The sequence below is a fragment of the Anabas testudineus genome, chromosome 8 (genome assembly GCF_900324465.2).
Source record: "Anabas testudineus chromosome 8, fAnaTes1.2, whole genome shotgun sequence".
In the NCBI taxonomy this organism is placed as follows: domain Eukaryota; kingdom Metazoa; phylum Chordata; class Actinopteri; order Anabantiformes; family Anabantidae; genus Anabas; species Anabas testudineus.
The window spans coordinates 17,233,109-17,250,341 of NC_046617.1; the positions used below are offsets into that span (position 1 = coordinate 17,233,109).

Genomic DNA, 17,233 nt, shown 5'->3' on the forward strand with positions numbered 1-17,233 from the left:
GGTCAGGGCTCCTACCCCGAGCACCTTCTCTGTGCCGCTCTCACCGGGAGAGTTATCGCTGTGGCAAGTTGCATTATGGGAGAATGAGTTCCTAATGGCGTGGCGAAACCCATTCAGTCATAAAACAGTATCTGTCACTCCTGTCAGACAAAATTATGTCGGGAAAATGGATTCTGCTCTCCATCTCTTACGTTTGCTCTGTTTATGTTGTGAATGTGTGTGTGTGTGTGTGTGTGTGTGTGTATGTGTGTGCGCATGTGAGAAAAATGATGACAGAGTGGAAGAGTGAGATAAAAGTGCATCTATGGAATCTCAGATGTTTCCTTAAAGTGGAGCACTTTTATTAAGATTGAGGAAGTAGTGATGCCTTGAAATTACGTGTCAGTTTGGAGGTGTGTGTGTGTGTGTGTGTGCACGTGAATGCACATCAGCTTTTCTGTGTGTCTGCTCTCCATATTGTGACTCTCCAAGCACAAATCCCATGCTGTCTGTAATAATTATTTTGTGAACTGGCTGCTAACACTGCAGCAGTTCCTGAAGCAATTTACACACTCCATCTACCCAGCAGGAATAAAACATAACATCCTGGTTCTGATCGGTAAATACACTTTTCTCATTCAGTCTGTGATGCTATACTGTAACTCCACCATGAATGAAATGTTGCTGATCATGGAGATGCTTTTTTTTTTAAGTTTCACCAACCAACACATTTTCTCTGTTTAACTTGACCAACCACACGCTAATGAGTGAAAAGCTTAAAATCCAGTAGCAGTAGTTCACATGTTTCCCCCCACATGTCTCTGTGAGTTTTCTCTGTGTTCTCTGGCTTCATCCCACAGGTCGAAGACATGTAGTTAGATTAATTGGAGACTCTAAACTGCCAATAGGTGTGAATGGTTGTCTGTCTCTATATCTCAGCCCTGTGATAGACTGGTGACCTGTCCAGGGTGTGCCCCGCCTCCAGCTCCATGACAGCTGGGGTAGGGTCCAGCACCCTGTATAGGGTTGTCCCCCACAACCCTATACAGGGTAAGTGGTTAAGATAATGGATAGATGTCTTGAGTTGTCATTAAATTACAGTACCTCTGCTACAGAAACATTAATGCATGGTGTGCGTTTACGTACACGCCACCACCATCCACACTACGTTTACCACTACTGGCAGAGCTAGGTCCTCCTCAGTTGCTCTAAAATATCTGTTCAGTTGTTACAGCACATGCTTTTCCAAATAAAAGCCTAATTTAGCATAAACTCCCATAATGCAGCATTGGATCCAGCTTCCTGATCCACTCAGATACAGTACAGTCCCTGCATGCCTTGTTGCAATCTGTGCTTCTTTTGTAGAAAACAGTAATTCACTGGTGATTACATAATCCTCAAGGAAAAAAAAGACACCGACACCATTAACAAAAAAACAGCTGCAGCAAATCCACAAGCAACTCTTACCAATATTTTAAAATATGCTACCTGCACGTGTGTTGCACAGAACAGCAGGTGTGGATGCTTAGAAAATCTGAGTGCTAAACACCTGTAGTGGATGGAAAAAAATAAATCATGCACATGGTGGTAGCTCAGTTCCACCTCTGTCTTCCTCTGTTTCCCTCTCTTTCTCTTTGTCTTGTTTCTCACGCTCATTTGCTCTCACTGCCTCGGCTCATCTGTCTCCATCACTTGCTTTCTCTGTCTGTGCAGTTGATTTCTGGTGCATGGGTGGGACAGCTGCACCAGACTGAGTGGGAGAGGAAGAGAGAGAGAGAGGGAGAGCTCCCAATTATGTTTCCACTTTGGGTCTCCGTGTCTCTCTCACTTCTTTCTCTGCACCACAGTGAAGTAGTACTGATCAATTCCATGGGTTCTCTGTTTACACACATTACAACAACACACTCTACCTCCCCTCAGAATACCAATAAAGGATCTTCTGTGCAACTCTGGTGTGGGTGTGTGTGAGTGTGTAATGTGAAAAAGCTGGTCTCAGAGATTGAGTGGAGAGTGTGTGGATTGCGGCAAACTAAAACGAATACTGTAACACACAGAGATGTGACCTGAATAAAAACCAGAATGGTCTAAAAAAAAATATTGCCTGTCAATAAAGAATGTGGAAGGGCAAACACACAAACACACACACACAAACAAGAGCGTTGACCCTCTGCCACACCAATAACTGAGGTCTTTGGTTTTGATTAACTGTGGTTTGAAGTGCTATCAGAGACTACAAACTGCACAACCCCCCTGAAACAGAGAGCATGTCCTGCACGACTGTTGTATGTGAATATATGAATTCATAGACACATGCAGAAACTTACCCACATACTGTACACACAGATGTGACTCCTACCTTTTCCCATTCTCTGTCCTTGTTGAGAACAATGACCACCAGCTTTGGGTTTTCTTGGTAGCCGTCTTCTGTGAATGACAAGTCTCTGCCATCCCACGTCACATTCATCATGTACCTGAGGGTGAGATGAGGAGGAGGCGAGATGAAGAGAGGTGGGACAGAGGGTGACACAGTAAAAGAGAGCGAGAGCGATGAGGAGGAAGATAGTGGGAAGGTAGGGAGAAATAAATACAGCATGAGATATAGAAAGAAATTGAAGGAGGTGAAGAGAAACACAGAGAGGGAGATATTGAATTGTATTAGCATGAGAAAAAGTCAATTTACAATCTACTGCACCAGTGTTACTACCCTGAAAGCTTCACACAGGCTCTTTTGTATCGAGTGTTGTAAAGCCATATTTTCATTCACATGGAGTGGATTATGATGACGTAACCGAACAAAGAGTGAAAGTTATGCAATGCAGGGAGTGTTTCCACATACAGTAAACTGGAAATGCTGAAGATAACACACACACACAAAATGTAATGGCTGACCCACATGGCAGGTCACATTAGCTAAGATGGAGGGCAATGGGAAGATATTCTTGGGTCCACATAGCCTCCACATTAATCATGGCTGTCCTTGCCCACTCTGTCTCACTCACTCCTTCTGTCGGCGATCATGTACAACACAGGAGAAACAACTCTGCTTTTCTTCCTTTTCTGCTCTAGGACTGCATGGCGATAAGGTGAACCTCTACGTGGAACACGTAAAAGCCACATTCGAGCTCTGGAGGTGCTTCATGGAGTCACTTTCTGCATGGATGCAACTGCTGAACAACAAACTGTAATACCATACAGAATGTTTTCCTTTTGGTTTTAAGTAGAAATATGCTTCAAAAAATGTCTTAATGCTGCAAGATGCTGTCAGAGGCTTCTGTGACCCAGGCTCATTCAACCGCAGAGTGCAGAGATATTTCTTCATTCAACATTTTTATGATAGAGACTCCTCCTTCTAATTAATTAGAGAATTGCACTAATTTGTGCTCTATTAATAGGCTATGTATTTGACCATTTCAATTTAATGTAATTTCACAACAAAGACGACATTAAGTGCGTCCGAGCGTAGCAGAGTGTAGCAGAGCAGGGAGATAAATGGCTCGGTGGACTAGGGTGCATTGATTTTAAGTCTCTTTAGGTGAAGTTGCGTAAACTAACATGATCTGCCTAATGTAACTGCCCTTTAGGTTCATTATCCTTTTTTTATTATCTGTGCTGTTATATAAAAAAACTATTATAAATTGAAAGTTATTAAATTATATGTTAGGCAAGCCAGATGATCAATTATAACACTGTGTATAAAACATGATGACAAAGCGAGTGGAGAAAAGTGGAGTGTGTTTGTGTGAGTGGTGGCATTTTACGACACCTACATGTCCCTTTAAATTGCTGAAACACACAAACACAAAAACACACACAAACACACACACAATCCCTCAATACCCAGATGAAATCAGCCAGAGATAAGTGGACTGAGCAGGTTTTGTGATTAAAATAATCAGATTGGCCTGCAAGCGACCAGGTGAGTGTTATTAAGCCATTTGATTGGACATGGGATGCAGTGCTGAACCCAATTATGTGTGACTATGGCTCTGAGAGAGGTGCTGGAATCAATACCAGTGCCTGTGCTGCTCTTTTAGACAACAGCCCCTTCTGCACGATGCAGCCGTCTATCTGGAAGAGATGCAGACACGCTCACATGCCTCTTGGACACACGCAGTGGAAGGCTTTGCTATTTTATTCCCTCATTTTACTGTACAATTTGCCCTCATTTGTTGTTGATTTGGTTTATCTTCTTGCTTTTTGTTTGACACACAGTGATAAGAAAGTGATATTTACAGCAGCAACATAACTGATGTGATATAAATCAGAAAAAAACAACACAGAAACTTGTTTAGTGGTTGTAAGAAGACAGTAAGATGGATGAGGCTACGTGAGTGGGACATCATGCTGATAGGTTTCTTATAGGTTTCTTTACACCTGAATTATGGGACAACCTTCTCTATCCTGTTATAAACAGGAAATAAAAAAACAAATGACTTCATGCAATTAGGAATACACTAACAGCGCACACATTAGTGTTTGTAACCAAGAGCATGATGCAGACAGGACGGGCAGATTGCACGTGTGTGTGTGTGTGTGTGTGTGTGTGTGTGTGTGTGTAAGCCCATTTGGGCCGACGCCCATCGAACAGGTGGGCCTGATATGCCGTTGCTAGGATACGGACACGGACTGAAGTGTATTCGCTGGAAGATGACCCTAAACAACCCTGAATGAATATCCCTTCCCAAACACAGAAACACAGACAATTACTTTGCCCACCTCAACAATTCTCCACGTAATGTTTCCTCTCCCCTGTAGCACTGAGGATCACACTAAAGCGATCCAATTTCTCTCACTTTCCAGCCTCCATTATATCAGTAATCTCTCTATTCATTAGTGGGGACGAAGGAAAAGGAGCTGAAGTAGGGAGACTGCTCAGAAGGGGCAGCCAAAAAAAAAAAAAAAAGTGAGCGAGAGAGTATAAAGATAACAGAGATTGAGTGAGAGAGATGGGAAGCGGCGACGTGAGAGGAAGAGGACTAAGCCTCGACAGAGTTAGGATAAAAATATCTTTGGTGTTATTTTTTCCTCTTTTCCTGTATTTTGGAGAAAAGGGGGCTGCGATGGGTGGGCACTGCACCAGATTGAACCAACACTACAGATACACTGCAGCACACACATAAGAGCTGCTTTATTAATGGTCCACTCAGTGAGCAAAGGAACTGCAGCGTTCGATTGTCAAGATGATGTTAAGACAATGATATCTGAAAATACTGAGTCATTTTATTCTGCACACACCACAGCAGCCGTCTTCTCAGGTAACAGCCCTGCCCTGCGAAAGTGCTCTTGACACAATAGGTATCAAATCTGAAGTGCTAAGTTATTCTTCGTATCTCTGCATGTTTATAAAGGTCTTATTGTGATAAGGACTCTACATTTTATCTGAAGAGGTTTTACTGCAGGGAAAATGGTCTCCACAGAAATGTTTAAATGAACTCTATAATGCTGTGTGGGTGTTATAGATAGAGACATTTATCCTTCTTCAAGACAAGGACTAGTCAAAGCAATGATGTATGATGTCAAATCACTCAGGCTCTAAAGAAGCGCTAAAGCAAGTGCACACACACACACACACACACACACACACACACACACACACATCCACTGTGCTTGCAGGAGTGAAAAGGTGTGGCAGGGAAGCCTGAAGAAAAAGATGGGAGCTGATATCAGTGCTGATTTAGATCTTTTAAGAGGACCCAAGGGTGGGTAGTCACTTGAAAAAACACACACTCAGCCTCAGGTGGCGGGTGTTAAGTGTGGCATGAATGATGACTGCACAAGGTGAAGGAGATGCTAGCTTAGTAGCGTCTTTGCCCCTCCTGTTGTCCCTGGTGTGTATGAGTCTGTGCAGTTATTTTTCTGTGTGAGTTTCAGTAGCACGAGATTAATGCTAACAATAGCATTTGTATTTTCCAAGCTTACAGTTGCACAACAAAATGCAACACATGCCCACACAGCTACTTCAGCAGGATTTCTTTTGTTGCACAAAATAGGATTTATGTGAGTATTGGCTTTGGATTCTTTATACTGGAGCTCGGTTGGGATATCAAACCGAGCTTTTCTCCAATATGCAAATCAATTTTTACTACAGGAATCCCTTCGCAACACTGAAGCACCTTGCTCACATATCATACTTCATATCTTCTTTTACGACGGGATTAGCAGTAGTTTTAGTAGTTAGAGTTGCCGCCCTGTAAAATGTGGAATCATCCTGTGCCTGGAAACCAAAGACCTGTTCCAACTATTCACTATTAAGGCACAGTGGTTTGCAGAAACGACTGTATCTGTCTGATCTGTTAGAAGCTTGAGCCTCACTCAAAAACGTTTAGTTTAGGTAATATCTCTGCACTGTTAACAGCGCTGTTTAAGTCTGTACTTCCTTTAGTCCAAAATGTACTAATGTGTGATCATACAGTAAACGGTGACTGGCATGTTGAGCCACTGGGACATGATTCAATGTAAGCAATTATGAACAATATGTAAACACAGCTGGAGTATTAAAATGTAAGTAGCCTACTTGTAAGATGAAATATACATGTTATGAACATAGACTATGTAATATTGCATGAGCATAATATATAATTTTAATCCAACATACTGTGTGACATGCATCTTTTAAACCCTCAGTTCTACTGTATTGTGTCTAAATATAATATGTCTTTGCACGGCTCGTATGACAACTGTCCACACGTGTGCGAGTTCTCACCCTTATATATCAGGGCTAGAGACTGAAATTACCTGTCAGAACAAACTACTACCACCACCACGCCTTTTCCACACGCACACACTCAGATGTGTGTACACAAACACACTCACAGACACACACACACACACACACACACACACTGATAAATAAGTGTTAAAGTCTTTTAAGGCATACTGTTCACCACAGTAAGGTGAGCAGCACGTTGTAAATCTGCCATGACAGAACATTCTCTTCAGGGGGGATATTTCTCCTGTGTCTAACACACACACATGCGGACACACACAGACCTGTGCACATGCACACACCATATTTTATGTGGAACACAAGTTGTCACTTGGTCTGATTGCTGCACTGGCCAGCGCTCTTAGTTGGTCATTTGTCACCTGTTTTTATTTAATTTTATTTTTCTATTACTCTGCAAAACATATTCATCTTAGATGTGTCACAGTGGATTTATCATCATAGCTCTAAAGTGAGTGAGGTAAAACTTCACTGAAAGCCCACACTGCACAGTGCTAGTCACCTGAACTACTGGCTCTTCTGAGATCCCAGGCACAGACTAATATTAAGCTCTATTGAGACATGTTTTTGCCCACTTCAGAATAAAAGGTCCATCCTCAAATCAATTTGCTGTCAAGTCACTATTGCGTGTGGGAGGCATTTAAACAAAATGACTGCTAACCAGATACTCATGAGATGCTGCTGCTACTGAAATCTGTAAATACTCAAGTATGTAAACCTGGTGCACAGGGCCATCTGCCCGCCTCTGTCTGTGTCTTCGCTTCACCGTGTCCTCCCATCTCCCCTGACACCCACTGATGGTCTAACAGCGCAAACTGGCCCACCGCCACGGCCTATCCTTGACCAATCATGTTTCTCATGTCCTGGCCCTGAAACCCTATTGGCTGAACTCTGTCACCCACAACAGAGCCATCTGTGGCTACTCATCACCTGGGTAACAATCTGAAGCAGCAGAGCATGCTGGGAATGAAGTCAGCTGGCTCAGGTAAATCTCTTGCAATGTGTGTCTGTGTGTGTGTGTGTTTTCTAACAAATGATTGCTATATTAGTGTGGAACTGGTATTTAAAGTCCCACTTTGGTTATTAAAGATGCTATCAGTCATACTTTACTGTCGCTGCAGAAAATGACCATAATTTTTAAGTGGGAGTTCATAAATATTGCTGATTAATGCCATTTTCTCCTCTGTTACTACTGAAATTTCAAACTGCTCAGCCCAGCCCTTTTTTGCAGTTAATGCTCTAATCTCCCAGGCGCCATCTCTTAAATATCCACAGTGCACAATGCACTAGTTTGGTTTCTTTGTTAATAAAAAGAAAAACACAAAGACTTTGGGAGTTTCAGACTAAAAACAGCATCAATACTAATGTAAAGTAGGCAGTGTAATTTATGCATTAGCTACAGAAGCCAAAAGTGTTTTAGCTAATACAAATACAAACTAACTAGGACTATAAAAACGTTCATAGATATTGTCAAATAACAACAATCAGAGTTGCTAAATATGTTCCCGTCAATCATTCTCTACTTGAACTATCTTAAATGTAAAATGGAGCACATTAAAAATCTACATTTATGAATTTTCCATCATGTTTGTGCAAATAAATGGGATGTTATTTAAACTTCAGTTTGGAAAAAAAAAAAATAGTGTGGGGATGTAAACACAGGTTGTGTGTGTGTCTCTTCCTTTCATTGCCAGATGGAAAGCCAGACAGAGCTGGCAAGACCTGCAACATCTCCCACTGGCTGCTGGGGAGCGAGTGCATGATGAGAAGGAGAGCAATATCGAGTGAATCAGAGATGGAGAAATAAATGAGAAGGCGAACAGAAGCACTCGTCGAGGAGCTCTTCAGTTTTGGAGAGCACTCATTTGTAGCGGCTTCCCGCTGTTACCCCAGTCTCAATTTATTCCCTTCACTCATCCTTCGCTACCTAAATCACAAACTCCCTCCTTAACTTCCATTCAGCTCTTTCATTCCCCTTTCTGACTCCTACACGTCTTCTATTCTCTTAGCTCTAATTCTCAATTCCCTGTTTTTTTATCCAGTAATTGCATCTTTCTTCAATCTCAATCCTTAATCAGACTTGGTGGAAACTTGTAGAAGTCTCTAATTACTGAGGACAGGGGTGAAAACAAACAGATTGTGGCAGAAAGCCATGCACTCAAACAAGCGTCTATGTGCATTCACACAGCTACTGTCTGTCTTAGATGTTATAAAAATAGTCATTATAACCATGAATGTCAGCAAGCACTTCTTTGCTTACTTGTGTAGTGCACTAGGTGGCAACTTGGTCGTCTTCTCCATCTGTCCGTAACAGGATGTCTTGGCTTCAGGGATGTCACCATACTCCTCCAACATGGCTGCCGCTGCTGACGTTATGATCCCTAGGCCATCACGAACTCTCGCTTCCAAAGGGTAGTCCCAGTCATCGTATGACACTGAAATCATTCCTGATGGAAACTCATCAGGCGTTATTTCCGGGTTACCAGTGGTGAGTGACGGCACAATCCAGATGTATCCAAACCCGGTGAGACCTAGAGATCGAGCCTCCTCCAGGATGTAGATTGCCTCATCCTTGGAGCAGTAGAGCAGGACCACTGGAGATTGGACCTTCTTAAGCATGATCTGAGACCGGCTGTCTTCCTCCACTGCGTCCAGAGTGATGATATTCTGCAGGTCCCAGCCCACAAAGCTAAAATAAGAATAACAAGGACAGGAGGGAAATGTTAATATTTAACAATAGACTATTAACTTTGTTCGTGTGCAGGACAAGGGCAGCTAGAATTAGGCATTATAATGAATATCATTGTAAAATATGACGTGAATGCTAATAGGTGTACATTGCTTATTGTCAGAGGAAACACATTAAATCCAAATAGCATGCAAACGCTAAAGCTGGTCTTGTACAGTGATACTCAGTGGGTTCCAGCCCACAGAAAGAAATGGTAAAGCACTGGCTTGTTAGTGTGAAAGAGCCAACGCAGTGCTGGTGGTCAGTTTGCTAATTAGTGACAGAAAAGCATCAACAGGTATCAGTTAATAGTGCTGTAACAGAGGCCGGCCACTGTGAGCCTCTGGCACACTTTTTGCACAAAAATAGGTTCATTAATATTGCATTGCACCTGCAAAACTATGTGGCTGACTATAAATGTTTTATAAGGATAATTTAGCCCTCTTGAGTGTTGAGACTGATGCTGTTGTGGAGCAAAATGTATAATGATTCCAAGTGAAATATGTATTTAAACCAGTTCTGTAGCCAGTTAGCTAAAGTGGGCAAAGTGAAAAGCAACACATGCTCATTAAAAAGATAATGCAATCAGAGGGAATCTTTTTCATCCAGCGGGATTAGTGGTTCTTTTTCGCATTGTCCAGAGTGATAATGTTCAGCACATCCCAGAACGCAAAGCTGAAGAGCAGTAGAAACACAGGAAATGGTGGGAAATGGTGGTAATTAAAGAACATAACATGCTGCAAACTGACAAGTGTCAGGGGTATAGGTCTTTGACAGAGTTGGCCAAGGAATGATGTGAACACACACGCACACACACACACACAGGAGGCACTTTGTAACACGGAAGTGTTACAAAATGTGACACACAGCAGGGAAAAGAGGGAAGCAGTTAAACATCGTGTAAGAATCCAACAGTAGGCAGGCTGCGTAACATGAGAGTGATTTGGGACGTCTTGTCCTCTTCTTGCTGTCCAAAGCGATGATGGTCTAGAAGTCCCAGACGACAAAACTAGTAAAGAGAGACGATAATGCACGGAGACACATTCACAATGAAAGAAAGACAGCACGGGTCAGAGCAGCTATGGAACGATGTAACTGCCACTGGATGTTCAAAGAAGAACTTAGTTTCCACGCCATGATGTCACTGTTTGCTCTGTACCAAAATGAACACATACAAAGTGAACATCCACCTTTAAAATACTTTTAAACTATTATATAGTTCTGGATATTGATTTTTGATTTTTCTTTATTTGCACACACAGTATCTCGTTTGCTTGGGACGTTTCAGACCTCATACTGCAGATACTGTAACCACCATTTCTGATCACTGGTGGTTCAGGCACTGTCCCAACAGGCAGATCACATATCTGCCAGTTATCTAGAAAATATATTCCTCTCATATTCATCTGAGCCTGTATTTCTGAACCTACCACATGTTTCTGTTGTGAATGGTGAAAGCTCATTGGCATTAAAACTGTCTGCCCATGACTAAGTGTGAACCAAGTGAATGCAGACATGGAAAATCGACAACGTGTAATTGCAGGTAATTGGGCTTATTATTTCTTGTTTCATGAATGATAGGCTATTATTTAAACACTGAGCTCAACATCACATCTGGAGGGTACGAATATTGACACTAGGTGTGTTGAGTAACTTTTCTTAATTACAAATCTCTGGCACAGTGGAGCTACCTTTTACTAAAGTATTATTTATACATTTACATGGAATCGATATTGATGTTACAATACCTAATGATGCTCTAAAGAACCATAATCAAGGGGGCTTAGAGTCGTTTAAAGCTGGAAGCTGGGAGTAAAAACATGCACAGGGTACGATTTGTGTATAGCTCTAACAGTTTGATGATGCATGTTTTATAAAGCAAAAGTTGTAATAACTTATTTCCTAACAATTTTCCTGTAACAGTAATTATGAAGCAAAGATGAGGTAGTAAACAATCAATGGAAAACAGTGCAATGAGAGGTTGTTAGTTACAGCCAGTTAATTGGGTAATCAAGTTTTCTTTTTCTATATGTATAGACATATTTCTTCCATAGTATATCAGGAATGCAGAGGATAGAGCTGCAAGAGAGGAGGAAAAAAGAAAGGACCAAGAGGAGGTTCATGAACCTGGTGAGGAAGCAGCCAAAAGAAGAAGAAGGAGCATATAGAACATGTTTGAGGAGATTGAAGACTGAAAGTGTTCAGGAGAAACACATTCTCATCCAAAGGATTAAAAACACAGGGCAAAGCCAAATTGTTGAATTAGGAACGTTCAGACTGTCGTTTCTTGTTAGTGACACGTTTTGAGGACAAATTCACACATTCTCATTCTATGAGGATTCCACTAATTGTTGTCAGACTACTTTGAACCCGTGTTAGGTTTGACATAAAGACGAACTGCTAATGGGCTTCTATACTGTATTTCAGAGGTGCAGACATCGGCCCTTGCTACCACCTCCACACTGCTGAACATTTATCATGACTTTGACATTTTTGCTAGAAATATATTACTTGCTGTTCTCTTCTGTAGATTTTTTTAGTCTCTCTCTCTTGTGAGAGCTAAAGCTTTAGTCAGAATGACCTACAGGTGAAGCAAACAGCAAATCCACATGTGTAGTAACACCACCAGTCATATACATTAATTTTAAGAATGATTATGAAACCACTCCATTCTGACTCTGTCTCTGAAGTACACGATGTATGAGCGGAGATGAAAAACACAAGGCCGGAACACCACAACTCTTCCAGAAAGTAAACCTGCCCATTCTCTGGGGAAATTTGCAGTGATAATGGAGAAGATTACACACAACATGGAAAAATGGGCTTGGAGAAATGCCCAAAATAATAACTCTTTGGAGAACGTACCTACAGTGCTTGTAATCTGCACTTATTTAGTCTAACTTTTTGGCCCTGGGAGTGATTTGGTTGATGACCTGAAAGGGTAAATGTGTCCTAAGTGCTTCATAGTTTCCCTATTATGTAGATACTGTATTTTCAATATGCAATTTTGAAGTTGTGTATCTTCATTAGAAGTCATTATATTGAAAGTATCCAAATGAATTTTACTGGAAATATTTTTGAATATGCAAAGCTAGCTTGTCCATTTAAACCGTGTGTAACAATCCTGCAAAAGATACTATCATATTTATATTTAATATTAAGATTACATTTCCTTTTTAGACTTATATGGTCTTTACTAAATGGAGGATGCAAAAAATATCACTCAACTGAGTTTATTGTTCCTACTTGTTTGCAGATCTTACATAAACTAAACACACTTCCCAATTTGCACTATACAGTGTATACTGTACTGTATGCTACACGTAGGTCAAGTGTGTGTTGATGGTCATTACACTTTGTGTTCTGTATCCAGAGCTTCTCCAAATGGAAAGGAAGTTTCCACATTGTCGTCAGCTGGTAAGTCAACATTTCAGCAAACACATCCACATCTAGGTAAAAAACTATTTGATGCTGCTGTACTTTAAGTGCCATCTTGTTGGCCACTATTATCAAATTTAGTTATAATCTGCTTCACAGCTGAGAACATCATCCTACCTGTTGTCCACAGTAGTTTTTAGGATGTTGATGAACTCCTGGTAGCCAGGGAACTTGGACGTAACAATGGAGAAGATGTGCCAGTCGTACTCCTCCATAATGTTCAGCATCAGCAGAGCCTCCTGTTGGATGGAGGCGCCGAACTGGAAGAATGTTGACTTCACATCCTGAAGAGAACAGAGAAGAGAAACAGAGAGACTTAGAAAAGAGAAGAGAGACTTTATTCATTCGATTTTTCTTAGGTTCACTTTCCTTATTAGTTCAGCAGCAACGTATTCAAACTACAGCTCAGAAATATCAATCAGCAACAGAGCATTTAAGATTTGGCACACTTCAGGTACACGGACACTCTCTCTTCTACTGTTTCTCATACACACACACACACGCACACGCACACGCACACACACACACACACACACACACACACACATAGAGATCAAGGGTAATAAGCTTCTTGTGTAGAAATATATGGATGGGGGGCTCAGAACAATTCAATTAGGCCCAAATTGGATTGGTGCAGTACAGGCAGGCTGCAGAACTCTGTGGGCTTGGTTCTGGGGCAACGAGGGTTACAGTCACTATGAGTCACTCATATTCACTCCATTAAACCTGACTCAGAATCATTTGCCACTTAATTCAGCCATACTGAGACATGGACTTGGACGGAGCAGGCATGTACTATTACAGGTGAACAAATGAGTTCTATTCATTTATAGCGGGGGCTCAATTTTAAATGATTCATTAGGGCGCTGACTACTAAACGATGTGAAATGAGACAAGTGAGGAAGAAAAAGTGTCTAGCACCACAAATGTGTCGACTGACAAGGTGTTACCTTGTCTTTGGTTGTTTATTGCACGGTTTGTTGTGTGAGTGTCTGGGTGGACTTCCGCTACCTTGAAATGTCAGAGAGTTCACACATGGATTATTTTGACACCACTTGTCTTTGGCACTGTAATTATGATAGACTTGTAGGTTAGTGTGTGTACATGTCTGTGTGCACGCACGTGTGTGAGGCTGAAACCTGACAGGGAGAGAAAAATTAAAAAAAAGCCCATGAGGTCTAAGAGACGCAGAACAGAAGGCTGGAACGAGAAATAAGAGAAGTGAAGAAAAAGTGATTTTGCAGGGTGTCACCTTTTAAGATCGCACCTGCTCTCAAAATGTTCACACTGCCTGCATCTTATATCTACACTAACTCATCCACACTGTGACTAAACTAAAATAAAAAGCAGGAGGGTCGATGTGTGATCAAACAGAACTGATACAGTAAATGTTCAAAAAAGTTGCCAAAAAAACTTCAGGCAGACAAAACCACACAGCTTCATCCACACATTCAGTAGAATCTTCTACACTCCTGTATTTCTAACTGTGAATATCACTTAAAACATCATCACTACTGCTCACTTAGCATCTAAACTAGCCCCGCCTGCAGCATCCACCCTGCTCTGACTGAAGTCAGCCATGCGCTGGCTGATTGAGATGAAGTCTGCTCTGATGAGGAACCTGTGGAAATGTCAGCCAAAAAAACTTAAGACACTTCCAGCACATTGATTCAGAAATGAACTTGTCGAAAAGTGTTGACACATAATGAGTCTAGGCAGATTAAGAAATGTCAGCGTTTAGGCTTTTTCCTTTTTGCTTGCATGTTGACTTAATGTTGCCACCATACAGTAGTTTTAGAAAAGATCAATACTAAGGAAAAGACAGGAATCGATTTCTAACTTCTATAACACAGAGTAGGTTGTTAGCCTCTCAATATTATACTTCAGATATTCACTGCTGGCATGATTTGGGCGACTGTGTGTGTGCTCATCATTTTCCCCTTTACATCAAGACTCTCGAGTGCTCTTTAGTGGTATTGTATCTGTGAGGTTGGATGACTCGGGATCAAATGCTCTTCAGAGGCTCTCTGTGTAGCAGTGTGTGTTCTAATAGGGTTGAAACTGCAGCAATGTTTGAGCATGGTGGGACAGGAGGGAGGTCAGTCTATAAGACGTGTCACTTCCTGTCCTCATCACCGCAGCTCCCACTCTACTCCCACGCTTTGAAGCAATATACAGAGGAGTGTGACCACCAGGGAGCATCGAGCAGTCATGGCATTCACAGAATATGTTAGCAAATAAAACGGAATAAGTGTTTTATTTTATATGTTGTCTTCACATATTTAAGTCCTGAAATCTATATTTGCCATTTGCCCAACAGGAATGAAGAGATTTGGTTTGGTTTGGGGAGAATATCTTAGTTTTACACGTGTGCATGATCCAAAACACTGCTTGAATAAGAAAAGGGAAGGTTAGGCTTTTGGATTTTGTCTCAAAAATGGACAGTTTAGGTTTCCTAACCTATAATTCTCAGACCACAATTGCCTCAATTGAACACTTGACTGCAGCAAAAGACAACACACTGCAGCAGTAAAGAATTGAAAAAAATGTTGTGCTCTGCTCCTGAAGGAGAGAAGACGATCACACCTTCGATTCCTTTTCTGTCACTGATGGTTCTCTCCTGTTCAAATTTGACTTTACAGCACACAGTATACCGTATGCATTTGTATAAAATGAATGAGGTGTTTTTTCTCTTTTACTGTATTTCATGTTCTATATTTATTAAAATAAAAAACTGGAAGCATAAAGTAAATCATCATTAAAGAAGCTTATGATTATAAGGATTAGCAACAGAAACACTTTAAGATAATAAATTAGCTTGACAGTGACAAGCAGGAAAAGTTCCACACAGACATGGAATCGGTGACAAAAAGGGAGGGGATTTGGATGCAGGACAGATGGAGAAAAAAGGACTGATGGAGTGACTAAGCAGCGTATGATTGTTTCTAATTGGGATGGCTCACAATCCATGACATCAGAAAACAGCCAATCATATCCTCTCATTTCACCCTTGTCAAGTGCGACATGTCTCTGCTTTGTACTCACACCTTCAGCTAGCAGCATCCACACACACACACACACAAACATATACACATTCACATACCTAGAGAAACACACAGTCTACCATTCACAGCTCTTCCCTTCTTGCTCTGTCTATCACATTCACAGTTTCCTGCTCTCAAATTTCCCACTCTGCTGCATACGCACAAACACAATGACGCAAACACACACACACACACACACACACACACACACACACACACACACACACACACAAACATGCACCTGCCCTGTGGGGCAGGACAAGTCTAAGTTGAGATAGGGGGGAGTTATAAATAGTAGTCTTCATATCCTCTGCTGCTGATAGCATCATGCACTGTCTAGTCTGATACACACACACGTGTACAGAAAAGTCACCCACACATACACACAAACGCATGAGTGTGTAGTGAACTTAGCTGCACATTCACCAAGATAAAGGCTAAATAGTACACATGCACGGCAAAACCTGCAAATATCTGTTAAATATGGATGTCATATATGTCCATATATTATTTCTATCTGCTACAGATATCCTGGTATCTGCTGGGTTTAACAGCTCCGCAGTGACCAGTGGAGGAGAAACGCTCTGATATGACACAAATTCCTCAGTGGCGAGTTACTAAATATAGACACACAGACTTAAAAATATCTGCAGCAAAACAAAAGAACTCGAAATGTCTGTGGACACAAACTGGAATTTCAAGCAGCCAACATTTAGCATAAAAACCACAGAAAATACCTACATACATGCTCTGAGACTGTTATCATTAGACTCATTCTGTGCCAATATTACACTGTGATAGAAATTTAAAAAAATATAGCAATACAGCAAGACTTTATATACAGAAAGCCAAACTCATCAACAAGACAATTTTGTGCATTAGGATCATATTTTATGTCTTTAGGCAAAAATGCAATATTAACTTCAAGAAGCCATCTTCTCTGTGGACACCAGAATGCAAAGTTGTATTGTGCCTTAGGATTTATTAGATGCTTTATTCTGCATGATATATATTTAATTTGGCTTTGCAGACTTGATGTGCCGTAATTGTTTTCAAATTTGCAGTTTGTACATAAACAGGTCTAGAGTAAGTTTCTATGTGACCATAGGGCAGGATTGACACCAAAGCAATATCAGATAGAGAAGTGCTGAAAAGATTCATTAGATTTAGTATGCACAAATTCCAAATGTACAAAAAGTGTGAACTGATGGGCTAACACTTGCTTCTGCCTCCCACCAAGAGGAAAAAAAGAAGCCAATTAAGAAAGTTAAGTTACTTAGCTGCAACAAGTGCTTCTTCATAGTTAAATGTGTAATTAAA

General features: G+C 41.1%; 1 protein-coding gene across 1 annotated transcript in view; it reads right to left on the reverse strand.

Moving 5' to 3' along the window:
• The window catches only part of grin2aa (glutamate receptor, ionotropic, N-methyl D-aspartate 2A, a), a 101,531-nt gene that overhangs the window by 23,433 nt on the left and 60,865 nt on the right, over positions 1-17,233 (reverse strand). The window contains exons 3-5 of the mRNA XM_026355852.1: positions 12,987-13,153; positions 8,964-9,392; positions 2,336-2,450 (exon numbers count right to left, since the gene is read on the reverse strand). Of these exons, the coding sequence (XP_026211637.1) occupies positions 2,336-2,450; positions 8,964-9,392; positions 12,987-13,153 (711 nt within the window). The remainder of the gene's footprint in view (positions 1-2,335; positions 2,451-8,963; positions 9,393-12,986; positions 13,154-17,233) is intronic.